Source organism: Muscardinus avellanarius (genome assembly GCF_963383645.1).
Source record: "Muscardinus avellanarius genome assembly, chromosome: 2".
NCBI lineage: Eukaryota > Metazoa > Chordata > Mammalia > Rodentia > Gliridae > Muscardinus > Muscardinus avellanarius.
Genome location: NC_137787.1, coordinates 147,714,359 through 147,741,535, shown reverse-complemented (window position 1 = coordinate 147,741,535; position 27,177 = coordinate 147,714,359). Strand labels below are relative to the sequence as shown.

The 27,177-nt window shown below is 40.1% G+C and overlaps 1 protein-coding gene across 1 annotated transcript in view; it reads right to left on the bottom strand.

Moving 5' to 3' along the window:
* Positions 1–25,719, bottom strand: part of EPSTI1 (epithelial stromal interaction 1) — a gene marked incomplete at both ends in the record, with an annotated part of 117,846 nt that extends 92,127 nt beyond the window's left edge. The window contains 3 exons of the mRNA XM_080689464.1: positions 1,459–1,542; positions 1,827–1,885; positions 25,550–25,719. Of these exons, the coding sequence (XP_080545590.1) occupies positions 1,459–1,542; positions 1,827–1,885; positions 25,550–25,719 (313 nt within the window). The remainder of the gene's footprint in view (positions 1–1,458; positions 1,543–1,826; positions 1,886–25,549) is intronic.
* Between the last annotated feature and the right edge of the window lie 1,458 nt (positions 25,720–27,177).

The window sequence follows — 27,177 nt, the reverse complement described above, 5'->3', positions numbered from 1 at the left end:
ATCAAATTAGATGGAGAAATAAGAAGCTTCCATGACAAACAGAAACTGAAGGAATTTATGTCTTCAAAACCAGTGCTAGAGAAAATACTCAAAGAGATTAACTACAAAGAAGAAATAGGTAACACTCACCAGAACCAGAGAAACAAGAGTTTCCATCCAACAGACAACTAAGATTGGTTATCTGTGGAGATTCATTATTTATGTTAGTCTTTTACCTATCTCTAAGTTGTATTGTTTGCCTTTATTGTTGTTAATTTTTAGGATTTCTAGTTGGAATATTAATATACCTTCAGATATAGCATTTGGAAATATTTTATCCAATTCTATTAGTAACTTTTAACTCTGTTTACATTGTCTTTGGATATACAATATTTTCTTTTATTTTTTAGGGAGTTTGTATATTCTTCTGTTGCCTGTGCCATTGAAATCATATCCAAGAAATCACTGCCAATTTCAATGTTGTGAGGTTTTATGACCCAGATTTTCTCCTAAAAGTTTATAGTCTTAAGATTTATATTTAGGTCTTTTATCTAGTTTGAGTTAATACTTGTATGTGGGATTAGGTTAAGGGTTCAATTTTATTCTTTTCCATGTAATTATTATTTTTCAACAATATTTAGTTAAAAGATTATTATTTCCACCACCAAATCTTCGTGGAAACCTTGTCAAAAATAACTTGACAATATAGGGAAGAAGTTAGCTCTAGGCTTGTATTTAACTCCAATGGTCTATATATCTGCCTTTAGAACAGTACTACACTGTTTCAATTATTGTAGCTTTATATGGTTTGAAATCAGAAAATATACATCTTCTAGCTTTGTTTTTGCTTCGAGATTGTTTTGGGTATCTAGAGTCCATATTCCATATCAGGATAGATTTTTTTCTGAAAAATAAATATATGATAGTTTCACCTAAAAAAAGAAAAAAATATTCTCTGGTAAGAAAGAAAGCAAAAAGAAATATTGAAATGTTATCTTTAAGTCATCAAAAGCTTGGTATCAGACAAATGAAACTGTTATGTGAGATTATCATTTTTAATTTTGGATAAATTGCTATAATACTAGATGTCAACCACTAAGCCAAGCATGGGAGGGAGGGATGGGGAGAGAATGGGGTGGGGATCGGGTGGGGGCTGACTGGGCGATGTGTGCATGTATGTCTACAAAAGTTTGTATTCCACTATGATGTATGAATACAGTGCACCAATAAAATAAAATTAAAAAAAAATTTATTCCTACATAGCTGTGGCATTGTACATTTGCCCCTTGCAGAAAACCAGAAGTAACAATGTACCTGCACGCTACTTAATTTGTTTTGGGGCTAAATGCATTCCATCCCAAAGCAGCAGGACCACCAACCAATCTCCACTGTAGAAAGGCAGACACCCGCAGGTGCTGGGGGAGCAGGATCCATGGGCAGCCCGGCCTCCCACTTCAGGCAACCAGCTTGCATGCTTACCCAGCCTCCTTGGCACCAGGTGAACTGCTTTAGCTCTATGCTGCTCCTTCCATTTCTCCAGATTCTCCAGCTCTTGCTCAGCAACTAAACCAGGTGAGAAATAGCAAATCATCAATGATTACAATTGGAAAATTAGTCACTTCAAAACCTAAGAAACAACCATTAAGCAGGGTGTGGTGGTCCATGTGTATAATAATCCCAGTACATGGGAGGCTAAGACACAAAAGAAGTAGGAGGAGAAGGAAAAAACCTTGAAGGGATTCAGTGAGTCTATATAAATCAGAAAATAAAAATACATAAGGCCCAAACAAGAAAATTGTAAAGAAAATGAGGCACATTCTAAATATTAGATGAATAAATATACATACTCCTCTGTATCTGATGTCTCCGGTTTTCATTTGGTGTTATCAAGGTATATGCACCTGTACTAGAATAAATGAAAAAAATGGTTATTATCATTAGAAACTACTAATGCATATAAGTCTTCCTTCTAATGACTGTACTTATGATCATCACCATCAAATGGGTCCTGTGGCTGGCGTGGTGGCGCACGCTTGTAATCCCAGCATTCGGGAGGCAGAGACCAAATTGCAGTTCACCGATAGCCTCAGCTACTTAGTGAGGCTCTTTGCAACTCAGTGAGACCCTGTTTCAAAAATAAAAGACTAAAAAATAGGGCTGGGGGTGTAGCTCAGAGGTAGAATGGCCCTGGGTTCCATCCCCAGTACCACAAAAGAAATAAATAAAAATAAAAATGGGTACTGTGTGAGGTAATTTCCTTAAGATCCAGTTATTTTCTACAGAACCTTGCAATGTCTTTGTCAAAGACAAATGGACACAGTCAAATATGGAAATATAAAGGGGAGAACCGGGCGTGGTGGCACACACTTGTAATCCCAGCATTCGGGAGGCTGAGACCGGAGGATCGCGGTTCACGGACAGCCTCAGCTACTTAGTGGGGCCCTCTGCGACTTGGTGAGACCCTGCTTCAAAATAAAGAATAAAAAATAGGGCAGGGGGTGTAGCTTAGAAGTCAAATGCTCCTGGGTTTCATCCCCAAACCCATAAAAGTAAAATAAAAAAATTAAAATAAAAAATAAAGGGGAGGATAAAGTGGTAGGTTCTTGGTAAAACTGATCACGGCTGATTCTTGCTACTGCCCCTGTAGAGTTCCATTGCTCCTCTAGGTGGCACTTATGAGTAAACCCCTTTAAGATTGGCAGTCCCTTCTTCCCTGTAACCCACATAGGGAGAAAAGAAGACACTGCTTTCTTTGTTTCCATAAACTAAGAGTACAGCTCATTTGCAATAAGGCCACCTCCTCTTGATGGTCCATCTGAATAGCCAACTGGCCACATGTCTTGTGCTTTTAGCCTTTATAAGCCTGAGTCATCTAGATGCCTCATTCTTCTGTGGCAGCATTATCAGGAGCTCAGAAGGATCAGAGAAGATTTCACTTAAACAAAAATATTCAGCCTTGAGGTACCAGAAAGCTGTTAAAATATTGTGAGCTTCAGAGAGCAGAAATTGGTTGACTGGTGTATGTTCCAGGTCTGTGGTTGCAGGGCCTAGCACCAAGTAGCTGTAATAAAAATGAGAGTAGGATCCCTCAGATCTGTCAGTGAGCCTGTGCTGGGAGCGGCTCCTCATTGAGCTGAAGCATGTGGTTCCACAAGAGCATAAATATTTCATAAAGCAAAAATTACAGCCCAGCGGCAGAGCAGAGCACACATGCGGGTACAGTTATAGGGGGGACTATTGTGTGTAACCACAACCAGCTTATAACTGTAGGTTTGAAAAAACAGATAATCTTAATAGTCTCTCCTTTCAACCTGGAATATACGATTCCAAGGGGAAGATTAGTAAAGACTGAACAGTAAAGGCCCAAAGTGCTGATTAACAGAAGCCATTTCTTCCTTCTCTCATTATTTTCCTAACGCCAGCCTTCAGCCAGCTTGGAACTGGGCTTTAATTTTAAACTTGTAAATGTGAGCTGTGCAACCATCTCTGCATGCAAATGGGGCTGCCGGATGCCCACTTACCTAATGTATATCAGCAGAGTTGCATGTGTAGTCTAGCATGCATACAACATTATGAATACAAAATTAGGATACTGCCACTGGAAATTAATCCCTTACCCCATTACATATTCTTTGTTCACTCTAAGAGAGATTTTTTTTATTCTAAATTGCCAGTGCTTTCTAGGAGTTAGGGAACTGCGGTTCTGTGGGCAGTACCTGGAAACTTGAATATAATGTAGTGGTGAGCCATTATACAGAGCCTTAGAGCTGAAACATGAGATAGTAGATTTAAAAGCCAACCATGAAATTGCTGCACAATCTTCAAATGTCCGCTCAGAGTGTGGTATAGAGCTTCTCTCTATGCCAGGGATTTGCCTGTGCTGCAGATCTGCATTTCTTAACCTTTATCTTACATCAGAATCTCCTGGAGGGCCTGTTGGCAGACTTGTTAAAGGATAGAATTTCTAATTCAGGAGCTCTGGGGTAAGGTTCAGCAACATGCATTTTAAACAAGTAACCAGGTGATGCTAGTGTTCTTGACCTGGGCACTACACTGGGAGAACTACTGCTATACATCAATAGATGTTTCAAACCAGAAACTCATAAACCAGAAACTCTTGTTGAAGCTTGGCCCCCAATGAAACGGCATTGAGAGGTGGCCGAACCTTAAATAGGCTCTGTGGGGCATGAGGCCCCACTCTCAGAAGGCATTAGGGTTCATCTCACAGGAGTGGGTGAGGTTCTCACAGAACTGAATTTGTCCCAAGTGTTGTTCGAAAGTGAAGCCACCCACATGCTTGGTCCTGCTTCTGCTCGTCCACCATCTTGTGGTGCAGCCAGGGCACCCTTGCCAGATGCTAATATCTTGCTGTTTAGACTTTTTCAGCCTCCAGAATTGAGCCAAATAAACCTCTTTTTTTTTTTAATGTGTGTGTGGTGCTGTGGATTGAACCCAGGGGCATTCTACCACCAAGCTAGACCCTCAGCCCTATATTTTTATTCTTTATTTTGAAACAGGTTCTCACTGAGTTGCAAAGGGCCCGGATCCTCTTATCTCAGCCTCCCAAATACTAAGATTACAAGTGTGCACCGCCATAACTGGTACAAATAAACCTCTTTTTAAAATACACTAGCTATCATCAGGTATTCTGTTGTAGCAGTACAAAAGGACTAAGACATTGTCTTAGGAAATTTTGGCTGAAGGAAAATTTAAGGATTAATAAATATTTGATAGAGACACAGAGATTAAGCTCTATGCCAAAGATCACAAGGCTACTTAAGCAACAGGGCTAGGACTCAAACCCAGGACTTTTGACATAGGCCAGATAACTATATGTAGCTAACTGAATATTGAAATCCTAAAATATGACTGACTTTCTTTTAATTTTAGCCCCTTGATAAACTTTCAAACAATGTAACCACTTCACTGAGCACCTATTTTAGGGGCTTGGGGAGCGAAGGGAGATATCAAAACCCATATACGAACCACCTTAATACAAGCCACTTTAAGAGAACTCATAATTTAATTAGGAACAATTTGAGAAACCACAAGAACACCCCACAACAATATCCAAACAAGCATTAAGGCGAGATGATGGAAGTAGTAAGAGATCGAGGCAGAAGAGATTCAGAGACCTCAGAGGATCAGAGAAAAGGGAAGGGCAGCAAGTTGAGTCTTACAGGGGAGCCTCTGAAAAGGCGAAAGAGTTCTTTGTTAAAAGTCTTCCTAAGGAATTTTCCAATTCCACAGGTCTTCTTATGGAAATTTTGGAAAAGGCTTGTAAAGAAATATCAATCTATTTATAAAAGATTATATCTGACAGCATCTAATCTAATTAATGTCTGATGACATTACTAGAATCTTTAGTTTTAGGAATAAGGCTGCAGGCAATCTCTGGTCAATGTGCGTAGGCTACAGGCAGCTGAGCACAGTTCAGGGACATGTAAAGAGAGAAAGCCACTTAGTCCTAAGAGTTAGGCTAAAAATGCTAAATCCAAAACATTTTTATAAAATTTATAATAAAGTAATGCCAAGTAACTTAGCTTGTATCCCTTGTACTTGCAATAAAGAAGAGGAGTTTAAGAATAAAGATCAGCTTTTTAGTTTTTAATATCATGTGGCAGAGGGTAATGCTTTGATGGATAAAAAAAAAAATTCATCCCTGCTCTCAACTTTTTCTTGTCATGAGTAGCAAGTATAATTTATTAATGTTTTCAACCAATTAGTTTCCACCCACAGCAAAGGCCTTTGCCGTGTTAACCTCTGTGGCATTCCTTTCAACAGCCAACGCCTCCACTGCTGCTCTGGACAAGCCTCAGCTACCCAGACTTAGTATTCTGTTCATTTTCTGATTAAGCAACATTCAAGCCACTGAAACAAATATATACTTTTGAAAATGAGTTTCCTTAATTATCTCATTGAACTTTAATGAAATATCCCAATTGGTGAGATTGTTTCTACTTCCCAACAGCACACAGCTGTGAGATAGACTGAAGGAGAACATATGGAAGACTAGCCCAAGACAGAGAAAAATTTCTTTTTGCACCATAAAGAAAAAGGAAAAAGACATGCAAAACACATTGTCCTTGTGAGGTGTCTCTGAGTTACACTACTGCATCCCACATGTACACTCTTGCACAATTTTCATAACATCCCATCAATAAGCACCCTGTGGAAAAAAATGTAACATTGAATTTATGAAAAATATCTTGGCTGGCTAAGAGTATTACATAACTATATCCCCTGGTGTGTAGAAACTGCACCAGATGTAATTTAAATTTCTAATTAGGAACAATTTTCATTTGACTGAAAAGGTAATATAGGCAAGAGTAAAAATTCTGAAAGAGATAGACCCCTACTCTATAAGTAATCTCAAGCATAATAGTAGACACATAAAGTCTACTGTCCTATAAGAAACTGGCTTGAGCTGGCCTTGGTGGTGCACACTTATTTATAATCCCAGTACTTGGGAGGCTGATTCAGGAGTATTTTAGGTTTGTGGCCAGCCTTTACAACTTTGTGAAACCTTGTCTCAAAGTAAAATAATAAAATAGGTCTGAGCTATACCCCCAGAGGTGGAATTCCCTGGGTTCCACCCCCAGTACAAAAAAAAAAAAAAAAGGTGGGGGGGGGGAGGAAGAGAAAGGAAAAGAAAGAAATTGATTGATGTTTTTCAAAGTTTAAGAAAAGCTTATCCTTGGGTATGTATAAAATTTTTTAAAAGAAGCATTTGGAGCCAGGTGTGGTGGCTCAGGCTTTTAATCCCAGTATTTGGGAGGCTGAGACAGGAAGATCACAAATTTGCTGCCAGCCTTAGCTACTTAGTGAAATTTATAGGTACCTAGTGAAGTCCTCTGCAACTTAGTGAGACACTGTTTCAAAATAAAGAATAAAAAATAAGGCTGGGGTGTAACTTGGAGGTATAATGCCCCTGGGTTCAATCCTAGCAGAAAAAAAAAAAAAAAAAAGACAAGAACAAAGCCTTGGAGAAGGTCTAACACAGAGACCAAAGTCAGAGGGGAGCACTTTCCTGGAAAGAAGGGAAAGGGGAACAATGCAGCTAATAACAACCTAGGAGCTATAGAATGGACACAACAGGACCGCCTCCTTCCTCGTTCAATCCCCAGTATCACACACACAAATAAAAAGAAGCACCGGGGGATAATCAAAGGCACTGGATATTTTTATAGATGTGAGATTCCATATTGGTTTTTATAATATGATCTCCAATGCAGGAATCTGAACCTTGCTGTTTTTAGCCAACATGAGTCAAAACTTTTGAGGCATTAAGGTTTCTAAAAGTTCTTTCTTAAACAGACTAAATTCCCAAAGGGTGGGGAGGAACAGAATAAGACCAGGATGTCTAAGTCACCCTTGACCCCAAGCCTGTTATGCCATCTCTGATCCAGCACTGTATGGGGTGTGGATGGTTAATGAATCCTCTTTGATCTCAGTACCTGCAGAGCTTAAAATAGTATCTGTGTACCCAAGAAACTAATGTGCAGTTGCTTAGTTCTTTCACTGATATAATTCACAGCTTCTGTTAGAGGGCTGAAATAGATACCCAGAGGGTAAAGATAAACAAGCAAGAGATAATCACAGCTTTTGTTTAAATGGTACCTTTAAGGAAATAAGAGGTGTGTATGTGCACACATGCGCGCGCGCACACACACACACACACACACACACACACACACACAGGATTCCCATATTTCAGTGAGACATAGTAAGTTTATACAAATCAGAAATTGTGCCCTTTCTTCCACATGGAGGTAATCCCATACTAGGGCACAGGGCTTGGTACCTATTTTAGTTTCAAATTACTAACCTTAGCTGGGCAGTTACTTACCAAACTGCACAGCCATACAAGTGCACCTGATATATTGTATTTCTTCACTTAAGAACACATTTCCAGACAGGCATAGTGGCACATGCTTGTAATCCCAGCATTCAGGAGGTTGAGACCAGAGGACCGAGGTTTGCAGAGAGCCTCAGCTACTTAGTGAGACCCTTTGCAACTCAGTGAGACCCTGTTTCAAAATAAAAGAATAACTCGCCAGGTGTAGGCAGGCTTGTAATCCCCATGCTTGGGAGGTAGAGACAGGAAGGTCACGCAGGTTCGAAGCCAGCTGCGCTAGCTTAAGAGACCCTGTTTCCAAATAAAAATATAAAATAGGTCTGGGAGTGTAACCCAGAGGTAGAGGGTTTCCAGGAACCCCAGTACCAGCAAAAAATAAAAGAATAACCCCAACCAGAGTGTCAAGCATAAAGAAGTCAAATAACAAATTTAGGCGAGGATGTGGGGAAATAGTAACTCTTACACTGTTGGTGGGAGTGCAAACAAGTTTAGCTACTTTGGAGATCAGTGTGGAGATTCCTTGGAACACTGGGAATGGATCCACCATATGATCCAGCTCTACCACTCCTGGGTATCTTTCCAAAGGGGATGAAATCAGAGAACTACAGTAACATATGCATACCCTGTTCATAGCAGCACAATTGGCAATAGCCAAAATATGGAACCAACCTAGGTTTCCAACAGATGGATTGCAAAATTATGGGAAGTACACACAATGGAATTCTATTCAGCAATAAAGAACAAAATCATCTCTATGCAAGAAGATAGAAAGACCTGAAGAACATTATATTAAGCGAGATCAGCCAAGCACAGAAAGAAAAGGGACAAATGTTTTTTCTAAAATGCTCAAACAAGGGAGTATTAGGAATACCAGAGGGACTCCAGATAATGGAGGGGAAACTTCAGCAAAGCTAGAAAGGAAGGAAGGGTAGGGGAAGAAGAAGGCTGAGGCTGATTATTGGAGGAGCTACATTCAAATTTGTGTATAAGTGTGAATGTAGCAAGGTTAACCTAGACACTCATTGGTGAGGGGGGAAAAAAGGGGAAGCGGGGCGGGGGGGTGGCGCCAAGTACAGTGTGAATGTATGCCATTGTCAATATGATCTACATTATGATGTGAAACTATAATGTACCAATAAAATTTAAAATATAAAAGAATAAAATATAGGGCAGGGGGTGTAACTCAGAATATCTCCTGGTCCCATCCCCAATACGCAAAAAAAAAGCAAAAAAAAAAAAAAAAAAAGCTAGGCATGGTGGCACACACTTGTAATCCCAGTATTGGAAGGCTGAGAAAGGAGGAGTACAGTTTTACAGTCAGACTCAGCTACTTAGTGAGGCCCTCGACAACTTAGTGAGAACCTGTTTCAAAATAAAGAATAAAAAATAGGGCTGGGGATATGGCTCGGAGGTAGAATGCCCCTGGGTTCAATTCCCAGTAACACACACACACGCGCGTGCACACACACACACACACACACACACCACATATCCATAAACACAGATTAAAAAAAGAAAGTTAACAAGAAGGATTCACATTAAAGATACAAGGAATGTATGTGAAATGCAGTATTATAAATAACCAGCATCTTTAAAAGACCAAAACCCCCAATGACTAAATTAGAAATTGAAATCAATTGGCAGATATGTTTGAAAAATATCTAAAACTGCTTCCTAACTATAAGGAAATCATATTTTCAAAACAGCGATATCAGATCTATGATCTGATGTGTGAGTTTACTTTCAAGCAAATAAATTGGCCTACCACAATGTTTTATGCACATTATTTCTATTTCATAGGCCCTGGAAGAAGACATGAAACTTCTGGATCAGAGACAAAGGAACGTATTATTTATGGCACAGTACACAGCATGACCATTGTCTTATTTACATGTATTCTCTCAGGTCTCATGAATGCTGTATGTATGCTGTGTTTGCATTATAGCTGAGAAACACTAAGTTTGGACAACCCACCATTTTGTAGCAGGTAGTAAGCAAGTCTGGTCTTTGTCTTGGGGAGAGTACATCTCATCTTTCCTGGTTTACATTAGGTAAAGAACCCTAAGAAATAGTCCAGGTTAAAGAGTGGTAAGTTTGACATACCTAGCAAAACATTTAAAAGTAAAAGAAGCCTAAGGACTGTCTATTCCAATAAGAAAAAAGTGAGGACTAATACTAATACTTTTTTTTAAAGAATAGTTTAGAGGAGCTGGAGGTATACTCAGTAGTAGAGTGTTTGCCTAGCATGTTGTAAGGCTCTAGGCTCAACCCCCAGTACCAGAGTGGGGGCACAGAGGGAAGAAGAATAGCTTAATGATAGTAAGGAAATTGACATTTGCCTCAAAACCACTTATTTATCAAAAGAGCTCTTTTTCTCCTCCTCCTCCTCCTCCTCCTCCTCCTCCTCCTCCTCCTCCTCCTCCTCCTCCTCTTCTCCTCCTCCTCCTCCTCCTCTTCTCCTCCTCCTCCTCCTCCTCTTCCTCCTCCTCAATGGAACCCAGGGGCATTCTACTTCTGAGCTATACCCCCAGCCCTATTTTTTGTTCTTTATTTTGAAACACGGTCTCACTAAGTTGTGAAGGGCCTAAGTACCTGAGGCTGGCCAGGAACCTGCGATCCTACTGTCTCAGCCTCCAGAGTACTGAGATTACAAGCATGCACCACCACCTCTGGCTTTGATTGTTATTAATAAAACTTAAAGCTGGGTATGTGCATGTCTTAAGCACTGCTCAAGTTATCTATGACTTAAAAGAAAAAACCAAAAATACAAGATATAGAGATATATACCAACTCCTTACATAGAACATTTAAAAATGAAATTTGTTTTTAATTTCTAATTTTGAGAAAAATATTCAGAGAAGAAAATACAAAAAAGTATTTTAAAAATATTTAAAAGTCACCCATAATCTTACCTCTCAAAGACGTCAATTACAGTTTTATTTGAGGAAATTTTCATCTGGGTTATGTTCTCTAGATTTTGCAACACAGTTGGCAATTGTATTTTAAGTACAAGTATATATCTTGCTTTCATTTATAAGTGGTTTCTCAAATTCAATAATCCATGTAGCATGCTTAATATTAAATGGCTGAAGAATATGTCACAAAACGGATGCATCATAACACTCAGCCATTTCAGTTATTTCAGATATTCATTATAAATAATCCTGCCAAATGTACAAAACATAAAGCTTTGCACAGAACATTAGCCAGAAGAAAATTCTAATAGTCCTCTGAAATCAGTACTCAGGACAGAAATGTGAAATACATTTAAACTTTTCTTCCTTAGACAGTCCTGTCTGCATTCCCCAAAACCCACAGACAGCTTGATCGGATGATTAATTTCCACCCTTATGCCTGACTTTCTCCAATCTTTAAAGTGGGAAAGATGTTGGCTCTTCCCAACACTCATTCTCATTTCCTCCTTACTAACTGCACTTTCATATTATTCTGGTTGAAAATAAGCCCTGTTACTTCAACCTTCGTAGTTGGGCGTAGCCATGGGTGAGTTTGGGACATGGAGATAAAAGTGGTAGCCATTAAAGTGGACTTCTATGCGTGCTACAGGTGCCCCCCCCAAAAAAAAAGGCTGAAGCAGCGACTGGTACCCAATGGTATTTTTCTAGGCATCCTGAGTATAGGAGTCCTGCTTAAGGAGTGGGAGAGTAGAAAGGCAGAAGTGCTCTGGTGCTATCTGACTGTAAAACCAGCCCATTTGTGCCGATCTATGGCAAACTGCCTGGCTTCAAACCTTAATTCTGCTACTTCCTACCCACACGACTTTGAACAGAATAGTTCTTCTGGGTTTTTCTACCTGTCAAATAAGGATAACAGCCATCTACCTCATGAGATACAGATATAGAATGCTTAGAACAATACCAGAAAATAATAACTGTCCCATCATAATCGTCTATGGTAGTACATTAGCCCTAGACTATCTACCCTCAGGTTTATTTTATATGAGAAAAATAAACAAAGCCTTGCTTAAGAAACCTATGGAGGACATCTATTTTATAGGTAATGATAGCTGTATGTATGTGATACTATGTTATTAAATTCAATAGAGCCTTGCCCTGAGATACAAGTATATCTTTTTTCATGCTGTGATTATATATATATAATCTCATCTTTATTCACATATATAATATTTCATCTATATATAATATTTCATATATATACTAGGTTTTTTGTGGGTCTGGGGATGGAACCCAGGGTCATTTGACCTCCAAGCTACACCCCTTGCTCTATTTTTTATTCTTTATTTTGAAGCAGGGTCTCACTAAGTTGCGGAGGGCCTCAGTAAGCAGCTGAGGCTGTCTGCAAATCTTGATCCTCCTGTCTCAGCCTCCAAAAATGCTAGGATCAGAAGCATGCGTCACCACGCCCGGCTACATACTAGTTTTTCCAATATTGTTTTTTACATCCTTGGTTCTGACTCTTACCTCTAACATGTACATCCTGATTCCTGACTCCATTCTTTGTGTCCCAGGAGTAATAAGAACTATTGAGCAAAACAAAGTAGTATTGATAAATATTTCTCAAAGATTAGTAAATATTCTTTCCTATCAGATGGTAGCATAGTTCTGAGTCCAGGCTTTGTTCCTTAATTCACTGAAATATATCTATAGTAAACTGTACAAATTTCAAGTATTCAGCTTGATGACAAACTTTTAAAATCTCTAGGTACCAAAAGAGAAAAAGACTTAAGAAAGAGAGGGAGGAAAGTCACAATGAGCTTGAAGATAATACCTGAAATTGCTTTTTCTCCAACTTTTTAATCTTAAAAAAATTTAAAGCCAGGCATGGTGGCGCACACTTGTAATTCCAGCATTTGGGAGGCTGAGACAGGAAGAACGCAGTTTGAGGACAGCCTCAAATACTTAGTGAGACCCTTTGCAACTTAGTGACACTCTGTTTCAAAATAAAGAGTAAAAAATAGGGCTTGGGGTATAGCTCAGAGGTAGAATGCCCCTGGGTTCCATCCCCAGTACTGAAAAAAAATTTTTTTAAGTCTGAACCAGGCATAGTGGCACATGCTGGTAATCCTAGTACTTGGGAGGCTGAGACAGGAAGATCACAGATTCAAGGCTAGCCTCAACAACTTAGCATGACCCGGTTTCAAAATAATAAATAATATAGGGCTGGGGGTGTAGCTTGAAGGCTGGATGCCTCTAGGTTCAAATTCTAGTACCCCCAAAAAGTTAATTCTAACAAACAAAATTTAAATATTAGTAAGTAAATAGCCATATACTAGTATCTAACCTACTTGTATTTACCAATTGTTAATGTTTTGCACACTTGTTTTCTATTTTTTTTTCTGAACCATGTGAAAGTAATCTAAAGGTCATGACACATCACCTCTAAATACTTTAGCACCAAGGAACCAAGACATTCTCCCAGGTAGACACAACATTTCCATACCTGAAGGAACTTAACACACTACCTAATTATATTCAAATTTCTAAATTGCTTCAATTTTAATATCCTCCTTATCCTGGATCCAATTATGGATCTCATATGTCTCTGGAAGCTTGTAATCTAGGATAATTTTTTCCCTATCACAACAGACATTTTTGAGAATTCCAGGTAAACTGTTTTGTAAAATGCCTTGTGATCTGGATTTAAAGAAAGGATTATTTCCTCATGGTTAGATTAGGTTACTATTTTTAGAGGCCACTACATTGGAGATGCTATCTAAGATTCCACTGGGAAGATAAGGTTGTTTCCTGTACAGCTAAATAATACAGCAATTGGGGGAAGTGGTATCTGCTTATGTGGTAGATAGCAATCACATTTTAAAATAAAGATTAAAAGTAGAATTTATCTTCTTCTACATGGCCCTTCTATTAGCAGGAGAAATCAAAAGGCATAATGCCTCTAATATATTCTCTTAGGCATGAAGAGAAGTATACCTTAGAAATAAAGATCTCTTTGTATTGAGTTCTTCGAAGCATTTATTTCTAAAGGCTAAAATTACAGAAGACTTTCACATACTATATTATTTTTATAATATTTGAGACTTGATAACAAGCAGATATAACTTTTATAATCAGAGAAAAGTAGTCCAAAGGTGTTTTTGGTGGGGAAATATTTTAAATAAATACTTCTCAAAACAAGACCTCAGATTTTCTTAAAGATTAGGTAGCATAGGATTTCTGTTCTCATTTGTACCATAGTAAAACAAAAACACTGGACCATACTAATCCTTGAATTTTAACATGCTAAATGTCTTCAATTTTTCTACAGGACTTTAATGGATTGCTTTTTAAGTCTTCATATGAGGGGGAATTATAAACCTTATAGAACAAAGAAACCATCATCAGTCAATTCTCTTGATATAGAACAGACTCTTCAAAAGCAGTCTTCTCCCTTTGATTATTTTTTTTCTCTTAAGCTTTTGTTTCAGATTCAAATACATTCTGAATAGATGCAATTAACCTTAACAACATGTATAACCTTACAGCACTCTACCGACTTTCAAGTAAGTAACCTTACTGTGTAATTGAACTAAGTTTCTTTTTTTTTTTTCGCATTTCTGCTATGCTTCTACTGATCATTATAGGTATTATGCGTTTCTGAGCTTTCATCATCCTGTTGATTTATTGTTTCACTGTTTCAGCTGTCAAAGACTTTTTGAAAAATGTCCATTCATTTTTGATGATACTGCGTTTCAACAAAAATGATTGCTCCCCAAGACTTGGCAGACTGCAAATGCATACCACACTGAGGAGCAGGAAAGTTAGAAATTCATTCTAAACAAGACCATAATTTTTACCCTCCTGCATAAACAGGAAGGTAAATTTGATTTAATCAAATTGAAATGTCTTTTCTTTCCATCCACTAAATCTCTTTTGCCATGCACAGAACTGTGCTTTTCAAACTGTAGGTGGTAGCCCACTAATGGGTTGTGAAATCAATTCAATGGATTTATGTTTAATGAACAGAATGGAAAAATGTCAGTGTATCACATGTACCAAGGGTGAGAACTGTTTTGTGAAGTTTCTTTTCAATTATATACATCCTTATATATACTCATACAAGCATTAGGTCATGATGCCAGATGAATTGCTCCCCACAGCCTATGATCAGAAGTTACTTATGTGGCTGAGGTTGCTCAGAAACGTGACAGTGAGAAAAATGTTCCAGCAGGACACTCTGTCACTTGTGAAATGCAGCAGGGAAAAAAAAAGAGACTTCCACAGAAATGTGGATATGTGGATTTGTTTTGTTTTGTTTTGTTGCAGTACTAGGAATGGAACCCAGGGGCATTCTACCTCCATGCTACACGCACCCTCAGCCCTACTTTTATTCTTTATTTTGAAACAGGGTCTTGCTAAGTTGCAGAGGACCTCACTAAGTAGCTGAGACTGTCCTCAAAACTACAATCTTCCTGTCTCAGCCCCCCAAGTACTAGAATTACGGTCACCACATCCAGCCTAGAAACGTGGATTTTTGTTGTTGTTGTTGTTGTTGTTTTTGCAGTAGTACTAGGGATGAAACCAATGGGCATCCTACCTCCGAACTATGCCTCTGCCCTATTTTTTATTCTTTATTTTGAAACAGGGTCTTACTGAATTGCGAAAAGCCTAAGTAGTAGCTGAGGCTGTCTGCAAACGGTAATCCTCCTGTCTCAGCCTCCCAAATGCTGGGATTACAAGCATGCGTCACCACACCCGGCTTAAAAATGTGGATTTTGCAAACTTTTTTTGTTGTGTGTGATGCTTAGGGTTGTACCTAGAGACATTCTATCTGTGAGCTAGATCCCCAGCCCTATTTTTATTCTTTACTTTGAAACAGCATCTCACTAAGTTGTGGAGGGTCTCCTGTCTCGGTCTCCCAAGTAGTACTGGGAGCATAAGCATGCACCACCACACCTGACTTGCAAACTAGTTTTCTGTCCAAATAATTTTAAAATTGTGCCCCTTCCAGTATACACTACCCCCATATATAACACCTTGCTATTTGAGAAGGCAGCAGAGGCAGGAAGGTATCTCTGATCTTCCTCACTATTCTCCCCTTGAAGCAGGCCTTAAAAGAATTCTCTGACCTTTCCCTAAAGTAGGACTTGAGACCTTCATTTCAGAGAAATCTTCCCTATACCCAGAAGAAAAGAACAAAGGCGCGCACACATGAAGAATCTGAGCCAATAGGCTTTGCTGAGTGTTTCCAGTTTATTACCATTGGGTCATATTTTTACACAACTGATCACCCTTTATCAAATCTAAACAAAAATAAGATTTCCCAGTGGGCCTAGTAGCACACACTTACAATCCCAGTACTTGAGAGGCTGAGACAGGAGGATCACAGGTTGGTGGCCCACCTCAACTACTTAGTGAGGGCCTCTGCAACTTAGTGAGACCCTGTTTCCAAATAAAAATAAAATGGGGCTGGAGGTATAGATCTGAGGCAGAATGCCCCTGAGTTCAATCCTCAGTGCCACACACACACAATTTTTCCCTGTTTCTTTGCTTCCAATGCCATCCAAATTAATTTGTAGGCTTTTCTCTTCAAAATGTTTTTTGTTATAAAGATCTCAGCCATGAACCTATGGATGGGTGAAAAATAAGTGTTTTCTCTCCTACAGCTATAAATAAATGACCTATAGCAATGTTCTCTTTAGCCTATAGGATTTCTCTTTTTGATGTGAATATAAAACCATAGGTAGGCCATCAGCTAGTGACCGTATCACTCCCTTCTCCAGCAGATCTAGACTTTGGTAGAGAGACTCGAGTTTGAGTACTGGTTCTATGATTAAGAAAAGTAGCTGGGCGTGGTAGCAAACGCTTGTAATCCCAGCATTCGGGAGGCTGAGACCTGGAGGATCGCAGTTTGTGGAAAGCCTCAGCTACTTAGGGAGGCCCTCTGCAATTCAGTGAGACCCGGTTTCAAAATAAAGAATAAAAAATGGGCAGGGGGTTTAGCTCGGAAGTCAAATGCCCCTGGGTTCCATCCCCAGACCCTCAAAAAAAAAAGAAAAAAAAGAAAAGAAAAGTAGTGAGCACTTAGAAAATTATTTAATCTTCCATGATTCAGTTTCCTTGTCTATAAAATGGCAAAGTATTTATTTTAAAGATAAAATTCAGTAATGCAGGGACAGTAATGTATGTGACATACTCAGCACAAGGTCTAGCACATGGCCACGCATTTGAGATATAGGACATATTATTTTGATTTTTGATTTTTATTATTTTTAAGAGTACTCAGTTGTTTTGTTTTTGTTTTATTTTGTTTGTGATACTAGGAATGGAATCCAGGGCATTCTTCCTCAATGCCTTGAGTTACACCCCCAGCCCTGTTTCTTATTCATTATTTTGAAACCGGGTCTCACTGAGTTGCAAAGGGCCTCACTAAGTAGCTGAAACTGTCCACAAACCATGATCCTCCTGTCTCAGCCTCCCAAATGCAGGGATTGCAAGCGTGCACCACCACGCCCGACTAGGAGTGCTCGGTTTAACTATTCCAGGTCACAATTTATTTTATGTTACCACAATACTGCAATGCTTTGTTACATTTATCATTTCAAAAATAAATTAAATAGGCATCTCACTACTAATTAGCTCAGTATTGACTCTGGTAATTATTGAAACATCTACCCAGCTCATTGAGCCATATCATTACTGCTAAGAGTTAAATACTATCCAGCTTCCTGAATGCTTATGAGCCTCCTCTAGGGAAAGAGTTCAAAAATCCCCTAGTGAATAACCATCCACGTTGAACCATCAGGAATGTTACTCATTAGAATAAGTCACAGATCCTCTCTTCCGATGCACTATTATTCCATGATTCTAAAAGGAAGCGCAGTATTACCCAGTCCCTCGTCTCTGGGGGTGGGAGAGGTGAAAGCCTGATGTGTTCACACCATTTTGCATCTATAGGCAAAAGCTGATTGCTTCATAGTCATATGGAGGGAGAAAATTGAAAACCGGAGTGTTGCAGTGAGAAAGGAATAATTAAAGCACTTTTTTATTTTATTCTTACCTTAGCCCTTTACAGACAGGGCTCTTTTTTGTTTATCTTTTTTTAATTTTTTTATTTTTATGTGGAACATATTAAAAATGGCATACATTCAGACTGAATTAAAGCACTTCTTAAAAGCTCAAATAACCGTGTAAAAATTTGCACTTTAGACTCTTTTCTGGCTAGTTCAGAAGTAACTAAGGTGACCCAAGAATAACTTAAGAAGTTCTGTATTTAACATAAGAAACCATACTTTAGGATATCAGAATATGTACAATAGACAGTGACATTCAAGCCAGGCGTGGTGGTACATGCTTGTAATCCTAGTACTTAGGAGGCTAAGACAGGAGGATGGCAGGTTTGAGGACAGCCTCTATAAGTAGGGAGACTCTCATTAACATAGCAAGACACGGTTTCAAAATAAAAATAAAATAGGGCTAGAGTTGTAGCTCAGAGGTAGCATGCTCCTGGGTTCAATTCCCAGTGACACACACATACACACATACACACTTACACACACACACACACACACACACACACACAGAGTGACGTTTGTAAATATTGAACAGAAGACAGGCATGGTGATATGTATCTGTAATCCCAGTACTTGGGAGACTGAGACAGGAAGATTGCAGGTTCAAGGCCAGCCTCATCAACTAGGTAAGGCTCGGTTTCAAAATAAAAAATGTAAAAGATAGAGGGTATATCTCGGAGTCAGAATGCCCCTGGGTTCAATCCTCAGTACAAAAAATAACTTTCTAACTGATATAAAAACTAAATGGGGACCGGGCGTGGTGGTGCACACTTGTCATCCCAGCATTCGGGAGGCTGAGACCAGAGGATCATGGTTCGCAGACAGCCTCACCTACTTAGTGAGGCCCTCTGCAACTCAGTGAGAGCCTGTTTCAAAATAAAGAATAAAAAAAAAAATAGAGCAGGGGGTGTAGCTCAGAGGTAGAATTCCCCTGGGTTCAACCCGCAGATCCAAATATAAAAAAAAAAACAAAAACTTAATGGCAACCTGGACATGGTGGCACATGCCTGTAGTCCAGGTACTTTAGAGTCTGAGACAAGAAGAACACAAGGTAGAGGACAGCCTCAGTAAGCAGTGAAACTCATCAACCTCGCAAGACCTTGTTTCCAAGTAAGAAATAAAATCGTGCTGGGGTTGTGGTTCAGATAAAGAATGTCTCTAGGTTCAATCCTCGGTATCACACACACACATAAAACTGTAATGACTATATTTTCATATATCCAATACATTTCCATCTCATTCAAGATACTTAAAATAGAAAAAAGCACAATTCTGTGTGTGTGAGTGTGTGTGTGTGTGTGTGTGTGTGTGTGTGTGTGTGTGTTGCTGGGGATGGAACCCAGGGGCATTCTACCTCCGAGCTATACCCCCAGCCCTACTTTTTATTGTTTATTTTGAAACAAGGTCTCACTGAGTTGCAAAGGGCCTAAGTAACTGAGGCTGGCCATGAACCTGCGATCCTCCTGTCTCAGCCTCCCAAATGCTGGGATTAAAAATGTGTGCCACCATGCCCGGCTTAACACGATGCTATTTAAAGAGAGAGAAATCAGTAATTGGCCATTAGTAAATGCTCTTATCAAGCTGCCTTTTATTCTCCTCTTCTTTCCCTTGAAAGCGTGAAAATTAAGGGAAGAAACGGTATCAGTTACGAGGGTTACTTCCTTCTCCCCAAGAAAAACAAGCTGGTGAGAAGCATTAAAGTTAAAGAAACTAGGGCCCCAAAGAAAGAAGCAAGAAGAGTTGGTTTCCTCAATAAGGAGAAAGTATGTCAACCATGGACATAAAATAAATTATCCACATGACTGTGGCTAGGAGAGTGTGTCTTAAGAGACTGTCACCTTGGATCCTCTAAGCAGACACCAAGATGGAGGTGTCTGTGGAGAATAAAAGGGGAAGCGGAGGGGGCAGGAAAGGCTTGAGCACAGGAGCTGGTCTGATACCCATGAAATGACAGAAGGGAGGATGGCTGAGGAATGGAAGCCTCCGGTTCTCCACTTCTCAGAAAATCTTGGACGGGGTTGGTGGGGAGTCCACTGTCAGAAGCTATTTGAAGATATATACAGAGAAAGGTCCTGGGGACAGGACCTGTTGAACTTCTGAGCTATACCCCAGGCCTTTTAATTTTGAAATGGGGTCTAAGTTACTACACACTGGCCTCATACCTACAATTCTCTCATTTCAGCCTCCCAACTACTAGGATTACAGCTGTATGCCACCGTACCCAGCTAAAAAGTAAATACTTGTCATTGGCCTCACACCAAGCTCCCAAAACCTTGGAATTCTGAGTGATTATTATTTTTTTTTTTTTTTGAGAGGAGTCTTGGTGGGAAGCCCTGATAGTTTGAGGATGAGAACTGTTGGCCAGAAAAACCAACTATGATATAGAGTTGAAATTTTAAGCCCTACCCCAATCTCTGAGCAAGAGACAGGGGCTAGAGATCGAGTACAGTCACCAGTAGCCAATAATTTATTGAATTATACCTACATAATAAGGCCTCTATAAAAACTCTGGAGCCAGCTGGGCGTGGTGGCGCACACTTGTAATCCCAGCATTTGGAAGGTTGAAACAGGAGGATCTCAGTTCGAGGACAGCCTCGGCCACTTAGTGAGGTCCTTTGCACCTCAGTGAGAACTTGTTTCAAAATAAAGAATAAGAAATAGAGCCGGGGGTGTAGCTCAGAGGTAGAATGCCCCTGGTTTCCATCCTTAGTACCTCAAAAAAAAAAAAAAAAAAACCGTCTGGAGTCACCATAATGGGGGAGGGTTCATCAAGGTGCCGGGAGGGTGGCCCACCCTGGGAGGGCTCAGAAGCAGCCGCACACTGCCCTTCACCTTTGCCCTCATTTCCTGTCCTGTGCATCTCTCCCACTTGGCTGGCCCTGGATTGTAGCCTTCGTAATAAAACTAATTAGAATGGTTTCTGTGAGTTGAGATTCATTCTGGTGAATTGTCAATGTTGGGGGAAAGATGTGAAAACCCCCAAACTTGTAATCTCCTGGTCTGGAAACCCTATTTGTAGCTGGTGTCTGAAGTTGAATCAGGGGAGAATTATGGGACAGAGCCCTTAGTTTGTGGCATCTACACCATGTAGTTGTGGTCAGAAATGGACAAGATTGTGGGACACCCAGTCGGTGTCACAGAGTGAGTTGGTACTGAAATGATGTATTTCGTGTCAGAAAACACCCGAAAGCACTTCTCATTACCCTGTAGGTCACAGCTTAAACATGGATTTTTAGGAAAGAACCTCTTGCTCCCAAGACTAGCTCAGACCAGTACTAGTTTTCCTTTATAGCACACATAAAGATTTATTTGTGTAATTATCTAAAAAATGCCTGCCCCATCAATTAGATAGTAAGCTTCATAAGCTCTTCCTTTGTGTTGAATGGTTATTTGTTCCTAATGCTTTAAATTATCCAGAACTAAAGACCCTCTCTTACTACAGGGTTGTTGGGAGGATTGTGATAGTATAAGTAATGCATCATTACACAGTAGGCACTATGTAAGTATTTGCTATTATTATTACTCAGGTTTAAGTCTCTTCAGTGCTCCCTATAAAGTAAGCCACAAATATGTTAAGGCAAACTAAATTTGTATATAAAACATGCTGAAGGTATCTTGCAGCAAAATTTTACATTATGGTTTCATTTCCAAAATATCTTTTTTTTTTTTTTTCGTGTACTGGGGTTGGAACCCAGGGGCATTCATCTCCAAGCTAAACCCCAAGTCCTCTATTTTTTTAGTCTTTTTTTAAATTTTGAAACAGGGTCTCACTGACTTGCAAAGGGTCTCACACTAAATAGCTGAGGCTGTCCACAAACCACCATCTTCCAGTCTCAGCCTCCCGAATGCTGGGATTACAAGCGTGCGCCAACAAGCCCGGCTTCCAAAATATCTTTTTATTTCTTTCAAGCAGCATCAAGGTGTGCTGATATAATAGGCAAATACCTGAAAGAAGTAAACCCTCTATTACCATCACAGGTAAGAGCCTATTTGCACAGAATTGGGCAAAACCGGGTTAAAAACACCTGCCTTTGTGTTGTGCATGTGTAGATGTGATACAAGTGAAAGATATTTACAAACAAGCAAAATATTAAAAGGGAGGATAAAGGATTGCTTTGCATTAGAAATAAGAGTTTTTTTTTCCTCTTGAAATCTGTGTGGATAGTTCACAATATTTAGTGACAAAACAAACCACCAGGTGTTTACCTGTAATCTCAGCAACTACAGAGGTTATGGCAGAGGATTATAAATTCCAGGCCAGCCTGGGTAATTTAGTGAAACACTATTTCAAAATAAAAAAATGTAACATAAGTAGCTCAGTGGTGGAGTGTTCCAGAGTTCAGTCCCCAAGTAAGCAAAAATCACCAGGTACAAAATAAATGGGAAAGCCAGGAAAAATTAGTAAATAGTTATAATTACTTAAATCCAAATGCCATCAAGAACATAGGTTTGTTTGGGTGTGATGGCACATGCCTATAAATCCCAGTACTTGGGAGGGTGAGACAGAAGAATTAGAGGTTAAAGGCCAGCCTCAGCAACTTAGCAAGATTTTATTTCAAAGTAAAAAATAAAAAGAGCTGGGGGTATATCTTGGAGGCAGAATATCCCTGGGTTCAGTTCTCCCCCCCCAAAAAAACAAGCTTACTAAATAGTCTATCAAAGATCCCCAGGAATCTGATTTAAAATGATGCCATAGCCAGGCATGGTGGCGCACGCTTATAATCCCAGCATTCAGAAGGCTGAGACCGGAGGATCGCGGTTAGCAGACAGCCTCAGCTACTTAGTGAGGCTCTCTGAAACTCCATGAGACCCGGTTTCAAAATAAAGAATAAAAAAATAGTATAGAGGGTGCAGCTCAGAGGTAGAATGCCCCTGGGTTCCATCTCCAGACCCTAAAAAATAATAATAATAATAATAATAATAATAATAATAATTAATAAAATAAAATAAAATGATTGCCATAGAATTTTACCAGAGTATTTTGTTCATAGGTAAGTAGAGGGTTTTTTTAATCAATGTTTTTTTCTTTCTATTTTTTATTTATTTATTTATTTTTGTGGTACTGGGGCTGGAACCCAGGGCTTTCTACCTCCGGGCTATACTCCCAGACCTATTTTATACTTTATTTGGAAACAGGGTCTCACTAAGTTGCTGAGAGCCTCACTAAGTAGCTGAGGCTGGCTTCCAATCTGTGCCATCCTCCTGTCTCAGCCTCCCAAGTGCGGGGATTACAACCTGTGCCACCGGGCCCGGCTTCGATGTGAATTTTCAAAGCATCATCACTCAATTGAAGGGTAAGCATAGTACTTGGTCAATAAATGTTTATTAAATGAAGCCAAGTGATCAGCTCCTAACATCTACTGGATATCTGCTCCAAGGTTAATATCTCATTTTAAGTTATGAGGAAACTGAGGCATAAAGTAGTTATGCATAACATTCAGAAAGCAAGGACCAAGCCGGGCGTGGTGGCGCAGGCTTGTGATCCCAGTACTTGGGAGGCGGAGACAGGAGAATTCAGTTCGAGGCCAGCCTCAGTTACTTAGTGAGGCCCTCTGCAACTTAGTGAGACCCTGCTTCAAAATAAGGAATTAAAAAGAGGGTTGGGGGTGTAGCTCAGAGGTAGAACACTCCTGGGTTCCATCCCCAGTGCTGCAAAAACAAAAAAAGCAAGGGACAACAGAATCAGAACTCAAACCCAAGTTCATCCAGCATCAAAGCCTATGTTTCTAGTGACCACGCTGGGGTTCTCAAAAGAATTAGAAGGATGCACACAAAACAAGATTAAATTTCAACCTTTAACAAGTAAGTTCATATTCTGAACAGACCTTCACACTTAAAGCCCATAACTTTAAACTCCCTTTCTTCGTTTCCATCAGAAATGTCTTTCGATTTATCTCCCCAAATAAATAAAACATTAACTTTTTCTTGTCCTTGTTGAGTTTTATCAAGATCTTGTCACTCAACCCTTCCCGTTGGTCTCCCACTACCATTAAAGGAGACAAGCCCGAAAGTAGATGTTAAGTGAGGAATGGGGATGTAAGAATTCGGAGTGGTGCAAACACCATCTTAGATGTTAAATATCTAAAAGGGAATATATCCTATAAGACTCTACTACTGCAACTGACTCACAGGAAAAAAAAAAATCTGTGAGAGATAATTGAACTCTTCCAGGAATTTCTCTAATGGTCTATTTGCAAATCTTCTTAGAAATCACAAAGTAGTATGCAATGAGGTCTTCAGGGAACTGAGGCCTGGAAAACTAATCAGAAAACTGCCCTTCTCTGAGCAATTTGGTCCAGCAAGATTCTGGAGTAATTACAATCAAATAAGAAAACAGATAGCTATAACTGCAAACGCTTATGAGATGATACATGCATACAAATAAATGCTTAAGCCCAAATAGATGCTTTTTAGTAGAAAAGGTCATGTAAATGATTTTTACCATTAACCACTCCTGGATAGGAGACCATATGTCCATGACCTCCGTTGATCTTCAGGGCTTACAGAGATGTAGGTTCTTTGAAATTAATGAGCTCTGCTGTGGCAAGATGCCAATTATTCTGAGAAGAGAAATCCAGCCCTCTCTAATTGATTTCCAGATTGTCTGCTCCATCTTAGGGTAGCCACCAGCTGAATGATGCTAAGGGCCCGTACTTTTCAAAAGTCAGGGATGGAAGAAACTGTACTGCTTATTGGTCACAGGGTTATATACCGTTTCTTAGCAACCAGCATTTGTCTTTCAGGTGACAAAAGAAGTCGCTGAAAGAGGGGAAACTACAAATAAAATTGTTTGGACGGTTCCAATTCACAGAGGCAGCACTTCAAAGGTAGTGGTGTTCTTACAAACTGTAATGTTGAGTGAAAGCAGCTCAGTCCATTGGGTGGAAATAGAAGATCTCTGACACCTTGCATAATAAGTATGTCCAGGCTGCTGCAAGCCAGAACCAAATGCCAAGGGTAAATGCTGCCTGTTTGGGTCTAGGGCACATTGTAGCCTTGGGTCTCCTAGTCCTCACTCCCTCAGCCCACTCCCTGGGTCTCAGCAGGCTGGTCTATCTAGGAGTCTGCTTAGGGTGCAAACTTGCTCCTAAGGGCAACATTGGTATCCTCTGTCTATTCAATTGGACTGTGGTGAATGCTAGGGCACACATTTTATAAACAGTAAGAGAAAACTTATTTTCTTACTTAGAGTATACATTCCAGCTACCTGGAAAATTAATAAGAAACCCAGTTGATTTCCACACACCCATAACTTTCACTCCTGTAAGCAATCACAAAAATCAATAAAGCAGAATTATCAAAGGAATGGGGGGAGCAAGGCATAGTATCAACACCTGTATGGGGGGGGGGTGAGGCAGGAGGATCACAGCTTCAAGGGCAGCCTTTCAAACTTAGTGAATATCGCTGCAACTTAGAGACTGTTTCAAAATAAAAAATAAAATCGGGCTAGGGGTGTGCTGAGAGGTAGAATGTCCCTGGATTCAATCCCCAGTATAACAACAACAAATAAAAACGGAATGAGGGCTCTGATGTTGAGAAAAACTACATGCAAACTGTAAAATTCAAGGCATAATAAGGCCACTTGACAGATGCTTTTAAGAAAATGATATTTCATTCCCTCAAAAACCCTGTCGTAGGGGCCCTATGGTTTCAAACTCCAAAGATCAAGGAGATGCCTGCATGTTTGGGGTCCCACCCACCAAGACAGTTGTTAAAATACTTACCTCCTCTGTCCCGGGCGCTCCAGGCTCTCCGGAGCAGGGCCTTGGGAGGCCGCCCCCAAACCCTGTCTCTGGCTTGGCAATGGGCCCAGCTCCCTGCGCGGTCCACGGGGGTCCTGGGAGGCAGAGTAGGTGCGGAGCCTGGAGCCTGCCAACCCGCTGCGGGTAGACATGGTTCAGAGGCCGCGGTCCCTGTGAGAGGGTGTGGGCTGGGAGGCCTGGGGAGTCTCAAGAGGCGATTCCAAAGAGCTGGGCAGCAGGTTTTAACAGCTGAGTTTCAATTTCTCCCTTCCAGCTGGTTGCGCCCGCCCCAAGAACTTCCCCATTCATTTTCCACCCAGGGCCCCTCAGCCCGACCTGGGGTTATCTGCTCAGCTGCGCCCCTAGGCACACCTGCCCGCCCCGCAGCCAGGAGGTAGGTCTAGCTCCCTTAGCTACAGGGAGCTGGGTTAAGGCCTCATAACCTACCACCTGAGGACCTAAGGACAACTATGATCAGAAACGCTAACCTCCTGAGGGAGTAGCAGCAAAACGTTTAGAATCCTGAAAGACACTTTAGAAACTGTTTAACAGGCATCCCTAATTTGAGCTGTTTGAGGCTGTGAACATTACCTTGATTAGATCAATACCTAAAATCAACTGAACTTAAAATATGTTTCTATTAGTAATAACTGCTGTTTGGTTGTTACATGCAAGTCCTTTCTAGTTAGAGAAAGTGGAAAGTGAAATCAAAAGAACGAAAAAAAAAAAAAAAACCCACCACAAAGCCTGGGAAGCTAGCTGAGAGCTAACCAGTTGATTCTGGGGTTAGCCTTGCTAAGTAATTGACCAATCAAGAAATATTCATTACAAGTGTGATGGCTCATGCCTATAATACCAATACTTTGGAGGCTGAGGCAGGAGGGCTTGGAGATTTGCAGCCAGCCACAGTAATTTAGTGAGGCTGTCAGCAACTTAGTGAGAAGTTGTTTCAACATAAAAAGGGCTGAGGTGGGAGTGGGGTTATCTTGGAGTTAGAATGCCCTTAGGTTCAATCTCCAGTATAACTACTACTGCTGCTGCTGCTTCTATTACTACTACTACTAATAATAATAACCAATAAAAATAAATTAAGAATAGGGATGAGAGTATAGCTTGGAGGCAAAAAATTAAATACCTAAATATTAAAAATTGCAAGACACTGTGCAATGATTTAACTATGGTGTGGTGATTTTTTTTTTTTTTTTTTTTTTTTTTTTGGTGGTGGTGGTGGTGGTGGTACTGGGAATGGAACCCTTCTACCTCCGGACTACACTCCCTTTATATTTTATTTGGAAACAAGGTCTCTTAGGCCAGCGAGGCTGGCTTCTAACCTGTGCAATCCTCCTATCTCTGCTTCCCAAGTCAGGGATTACAAGTGTGTGCCACCACGCCCAGCTGATGTGGTGATTTTTTAAAATAGGGATTTTCTGCCAGGCAAGGTGGCACATTCCCCTAATCCCAGTACTTGGGAGGCTGAGACAGGATGATTGCAGGTTCAAGATCAGCCTCAGCATATAGTGAGACTCTCATCAACCAAGTGAGACCCTGTTTCAAAATAAAAATAAAATTGTGCTGAGGGTGTAGCTTGGAAATAGAATGCCACTGGATTC